We start from the raw sequence: 6,460 nt of genomic DNA on the forward strand, positions 1-6,460 counted from the left end.
CCCTTCAGTGTATTTCAGGGTAGTGATTTACTAAGAAGGACACACAGAAATGGCAGTTAATAAAATATGGGATTTTACTTGCAGACATCCAAATCATTTTCAATGAAGATAAAATACTTTTTTCCCTGTTAATGTTTCTCTTGCTATAAAGGCAGAAGAGAACTCAAAGGTCTGAAGAGTTCTGAAAACATAAAGAGCCAAATTACTAAAGACCACTCATTTATGCAAAACTGTCATTAAGGCTATTCTCATCAAAAGGTCACTGAGAAGTGCAGTGATCACTGGTAAAGGACACATGGAAGTTCTCTGTGCCTAGATTGAAAATTAACTCTTAAGACGTTTTGCCACGTGGCAAATACACACAAATTCCAGTAAGGTCTTACCTACCCTTTTGCAACATGTCTTCCTTTCCTCCCACCTCACACGCCTCAAAATCTGAAGCAGAAAGTGTCAAGCTGTGTATTGTCAAGTGGTGGCTTTGGGGCCAGGCTTGCAGATGGTGCTGCTGAATGTGGCCACTGCTGTTCACGTGGGTAAAATATCAGAGGGCTGCAGAGAGGAGGAAGGAGGACACCAAAGCAAACACATTCGCCCCTTCCCAGCTGCATTGATAATTTTTAGCTCTGTTGATGACTTCAAGGCTTTCTCTCTAGGAAAGTGCCAAGAAGAAAGGTCAGCCACACAGCAAACACATTTCCACTTCTGCTGCCCTGTCCTTTAGCTCTGGCACGAATGTATCTTTGTGCCATAATGAAAGAAGTGGTCTAGGTGATGAGAAAGACAGAATATATAAACTTAAGCTTATTGACTTGAGTGAGGCAGAGATTACAGAAAGAAAAAGGTAATTTAGGAGGTAATACGAGGAGCAGCCACACCACACCAGCCAGTTCATGCTGGCTGAAATCTCCATGGCTGGTTTTGGATGCTGAAAGAAAATCCAGTTCAGCCCTGTAGATTACCTGAAAAATTGTATTTTTGTCCTATTTCTGATACAGATTTTGTGGTTCTGCCCTTCTTTACATTTCAGCTTGGAGACCAGATAGATAAATGGCAAAGAAGAAGATGTTTGCTCGACATAAATACTTAGATTTTCTGGAGTAGGTGGAGAAACCATGTTGCTTGACAGAGATGACAAACTTAAGCCTCAAATTTCCAGCCCTCATTTCAAAAAGTCTTTTAATGAGGCACTGGGAAAAGCAGCATTTACCATGGGCAGAAATGTTGCCCCTTTCCTGTGTCTGAACAATGCAGCAAGCCAGGCTCCCAGAGAAGAGAGCAGCTCTGGAAAATACAAGGCAGCAGCTAAGAAAATCTACATCCAAAAACAAGGAGTCTTATTGTATCCACTGATATTGTCAGAAGGATCTTTCTCATTTCTTCCTGATCCTGTTGGAAAAGTTAATGCAATCTTCTGGTCTGGCTAGACTTCTGACCACCCACAGAGAGCAAAACTAGATGTATATGCTGAAAGCCTTGGCACATTCTCAATCAAAAGTTCAGCTGATGACTTCTTCCATGTATCTGATTAAGAATTAATAATGTCTGAAGTCCAAACAATGCCACTCCTGGGAAAGCAAAGCCCAGAGACACCTCTGTACAAAGCCAAAGGAAGCTGATCTGGCACTATGCAGAACAACCTCTTTCTTTTGAAGCTACTTAATAAACCTTAGAGCTTGCCTTCCTCAGATTTCTGCACAGTGGTAAATATTTTCTGAACCAGTAAGTCTCAATCCTTGTAAGAAGTTCTAAGCAAGTATGTCTGTTGGGTGGGTTTAATCTGACCACTTTTCACCAGGACTGCTCAGGCAAAGTTTAAACACAAGTGTGGGAGGAGTCCCTGATGACTCACCGACTCCAGTCAATGGGACCATTTGCATGCTTAAACCCAAAACAGATAAAGTGCTCTGCTAATTCAGGTCTCAAAAAGAAGGCTTCCTCTGTACAAAAAGAGTGTAGAGATTGAATAGTGGAAGAAGGAAAAAAAAAAAAGAAATCTTTGGGTGTTCTGTGACTGCCAGATGGATTTAGAATAATTATTAAACGAATTCCATCTTACAGAACAATGGCAGAAAGGACCTCAACAAAGATAGAAGAAACAGCCTTACTGAAGAGAGAGGGAAAAAAGCAGAATTCCCAGGCCACTTTTACCTAGGGGAGAAACACAGAGAAGGGCATATCCAAGGATTTATTTCTTTCTAGTCTGCTATAATTTTGCCTAAGACCTGAATCTAATTACAGGAAAAAATAAATTTTGGTGAGCATGGCACTTTCACCCTTTCTGACTAGAAAAGATGGGGTTTCTGCACGGCTGTGCTCACAGTTTGAGAAAATCAGCACTTTGGTACCTTTCCTGATGAAGTCAGCAAAAATCCCATCAGCAGAGGAGGTGAGGAAAATAGTACTGGTGGACCTGTTTTAGGATGTATTCTTCTTAATGTTACACTCCGCTAAATCCGCTAAAATAAGAAAATTCCAGATGGCTGCTGAATGAAAAACCCCAAAAGGTTGTTTTCCTGCTTCAGTATTGAAGTGGAAAGGAGATTTAATGACAGGACTCAGGCTGCTGGTTCTGTGTGGCTTAGCGAGGCAGAAAGAAGTCCATGTTAACAACCCGGGTGCAGTAAAAAAAAAAAAAAAGCAGGTACTAGGAAACGCTCCTTAGTTTTGCTTGAATTTTTACCAAGGCTAAAGAAAATACCCCTTCCAACCACAAGAAATCTCTTCATTCCCGTTCTGTCGTTTCCTTTATGTGTCTCTTTTATTGGCCTGCATTTCATGACAGTCATTACCACAGCGCCCAAGCTCCTGCCTTGCAATCTTACAAAGATTGAGTGCCACATAAAGAACACAAGGCCACACCACTAGAAGATTGCAAGCACCTCTTTGAACTTACCCGTTGCTGCACAGACTCTGTATTTTACAGAGGCAATGACAGTTCCATTTTCTTGAGTTTCACACTGGAAAGTAGCTGAATGGGTATCTCTGCAAGCTTCCATAACAGCTGAATCATGGGGGACAATGTGTACTGCCTAAACATAAATAAAAGAAAAATTAAAAGGGGGGATGTGTGTGTGTATTTTTTTCAAACAGGTCTGCAAAGATGAGTTGCATTGTGTCAGACACACAGAAAAGTGCTTATTCTATTTTAGACCTGTAGGGACCTCTTGGCCCCTGGGAAAATTTCCCCCATCTCTTCAGCATCTCCTACTTGAACAACTGGGAAGGGTAACGTGGTTGTGACTTGTTGACATATAATCACTCACCAGCCACTGTGCCCAGTTCTTCTGAAATAACAGTAAACATTCTCTCTGAAATTACTGTTTCCCTCACATAAACAGGAAATTGAAGCTGCATGAAGGAACAAAGCCATGCAAGTCCTTGTATTACCAACTCGCCAGTGAAAAATCAGGGCTCATTTGCATTAAGGAAACAGTCTGCCCAAGAGAGTCTGTACAATTCAGATGGAGTACATGGTAAATACATGCATTATGCAGTTTTTCTGCACAAAGTTGGGTTCAATTACTCACCTCATCTGCAACGAATATCTTCCAAACATATGTAAATCTATTTTCAGGAGGTACAGAAATACAAAGCATCTTCACGCAGGCAGAGCCTTCAGGAATTGGTATCCCCCCTATAGGAGGAATTTTTAACAGGTACATTATTAACTATATGAAACATCTCTGTATAGATAATAAAGTTAATAATTCTTCAAACCACAGAATGTTACTTGGAAATTATCCTTTCCCTTAAAATTACTTCAAACACGTTTTGCTTGGTCTAATGTCTGGAATGAAGCACATAGCAGAAAAATGGTATTTTACAGGGACTTGAAATCAAAGGTACAGGACATAAATGAGATCTGAAACATTAGCTGATTGTTAACAGGGTAACTGGAGGGCGGAATGCAATCCACTCCACTTACACCACACTCACAGAGAACAAGGCTGTTTCCTTTGAACCAACTGACTTGCTCTAGATTACTGTATGACAGTGTTCCACTTACATCCACAGTCTGCTGGCCCCCGACATTCCTCCACACGGACAATACATTTTGCTTCAGACAAGGGGCACCCCTTGGTTAGCAGAACTTCTCGAAAGCCAATCCCTTTGGGGGGAAAAAATAATAATAAAAAAAGTATATTTCACTCTGTGTTTCCTCATAGTCTGTTTTTGCTTTCTCTTTATCCTGGATGTTAATATGATGTATCTACCAAAAACCAGGCAAAACAGATCTTCTCAAGAGTGCCTGCTAAAGCCATCCCATGTTGGTATCTAAGCTTTCAAGACATCTACTTCTGTCAGACTCTGCACCACAGGGAGCCAGGTTTTTAGAACCATCATGTGTCAGAAAAAGAATTACAGATATTTCAAAAGTTTTGTTACAGAAAAATAATTTTAAATGAAACTAATGTATGTTCTGCAAAACAGTTAATTCACTTTAGATATCAAAGCATTCAGGCTCCTGGCCTTTAAATGCTCAAATCAGAAGGCACAGAGAATACTGTACAGGCTGCCAACTCAGTCTGCCTCCAGTCTTGTGACTGTCTTCAACTCCCACCAAGGTCAACATAAACTGAGGGCACTAAAAACCACCTGGGACTAGGACTGGGGAATCTGAAGTTACCAAAGACTGACCAAGAGTGAGTGATACAGAAATACCACCAACAGCCTCCAAAACTAAGCCACTCAGAGCACAGAGGATGTGGTTGGTAAGGTAAGGCTTCTCATGAGAAACAGGTGAAATCCAGTGTTGACCACCAGGACTCCACCTGCAACATGGAGGGTCATACTGAAGACAAAGGACAGTAGACAATCTATCACCAATGTGTAAAGTTAAGGAGAATTCCCACACAATGTTCAAGGAAGCAAAAAAAAAGAAGTTCGCTGTCACTATCAGGATTTCAATGGGAACATCCTCATTTTAACAATTACAAATGAATTCAAAACAAGTGCTATAATTGTTTTTGCCAAACAGTGTGTACACGGTTCACTGGAATGACATAGCTTGTGGGGGAGGCAGGAATAACATGTTTAGGCCCAGTAAACACTGAAGGTTTTGCCATTTTTCCAGAAGCATTTTGTTTACTAATAGGCACAGAAAGAGGAGAGTTAAACCCCCTTGCAGGAGAATAATAAATTGGTCTGAATATTGCATTTATGAGGCATCTGCCTTCCTTAAATGTCTGTTATACAAAACAATGGATATCAGAATGTTTCAGAGGTGTCATGTACCTCATGAAACAGTACTCCAAGTGACAGAGGGATACATCACCACTTACTGAAAATGACACAAAACAACAATTGTTCTCCTCTTCAGAGAATGTATCATCTCATGGATGCAGAGACAGAGGTGTAAATGGCAGTGAACTGACACTTTTATTAAAGGCGTTCCTCTTTCTTTAGTGTCATCTAGGGTTTTTTAGCTAACAAAAAAAGACAGGAAATCTATGAAAAGCCAAATGGCTGTCTTGATAAAATCTGGGTGCATGGCTAGCATAGTCACATTCATCAGGAAAAATGCCCCCATGTCTTATCTACAGGAATATTAACATTTGGGAAGTATACCATACTCAAAGGGTTGATGAAAAAGAAGCTCTTTGAAATTAGAACTGCAAGTTCTTTTGTTCCTCCTCTGCCTCTTCCTTTTGGAAAACTTCTTCCTCCATTCCTATGTTTTCTTTCTCCATCTCCTCCTAGTAGCTGCCAATGCTGATGAAATTATTCTACTGAGATGCTCTAACAAATGAGGTCTTAACTTCAACAAGGCATACAAGTTAACCTAACAGAAAAATGACCCCACTGCAGTATAAATTGCCCAGATGAAATTCACCCTAGAGAAATGTAAATTAATAGACCTGTGGAGGGAGGGGGGTGAAGAAGGATGATCCACAAAAATCTGAATACTTAGCAATATGAAAAGAGCTGTCATGAAATGTAGAGGTAAGAGTGGCCAGAACAAGTGGACCACAAAGAGACTAAGGCAAATTTGAGGCAGGTATGACAAGACATCATTAACGTATACTTTAATTGCATTTTAATGCCACTGTAAGACTGGACTATGACTAGAGGAACAATGAATCTGGGCTATATCATTACTGGAAAAAAATGAAGAAAATTAAGTCAGTTCAGAAAGCAGGAAGTATAGAGGCCTAGACAAATGAATTCAGGGAACAAATCTAAAGGAGACAGATGATGGCTTTACTGGAATAACAGAGAAGACTTTGAGCCTTTCAACAAACACACCATGCATTGAACAGCTTAGACTAGAATGAAGGCTACAAATGTGATCTGAACCCCAGACATCATATTGTTCTGGTTTGGTTTGGTGGGTTTTTTGGTAGCAGGGGAAGGGCCACAGGAGTGGCTCCCGTAAGAAGCTGAGAAGCTTCCCCTGCTCCAAAACCAGCCAAGGAGCCATTAGAGGGAAAACAGATGCACCTCAGCAAATAACATATGA

General features: G+C 40.6%; 1 protein-coding gene across 1 annotated transcript in view; it reads right to left on the bottom strand.

The window, feature by feature from the left end:
• Positions 1-6,460, bottom strand: part of SPACA1 (sperm acrosome associated 1) — a 17,108-nt gene that overhangs the window by 4,642 nt on the left and 6,006 nt on the right. The window contains exons 4-7 of the mRNA XM_010000541.1: positions 4,007-4,108; positions 3,528-3,634; positions 2,894-3,029; positions 861-925 (exon numbers count right to left, since the gene is read on the bottom strand). Coding sequence (XP_009998843.1) covers positions 861-925; positions 2,894-3,029; positions 3,528-3,634; positions 4,007-4,108 — 410 coding nt within the window. The remainder of the gene's footprint in view (positions 1-860; positions 926-2,893; positions 3,030-3,527; positions 3,635-4,006; positions 4,109-6,460) is intronic.

The sequence above is a fragment of the Chaetura pelagica genome, unplaced genomic scaffold (genome assembly GCF_000747805.2).
Source record: "Chaetura pelagica isolate M959 unplaced genomic scaffold, ChaPel_1.0 scaffold174, whole genome shotgun sequence".
Lineage (NCBI taxonomy): Eukaryota > Metazoa > Chordata > Aves > Apodiformes > Apodidae > Chaetura > Chaetura pelagica.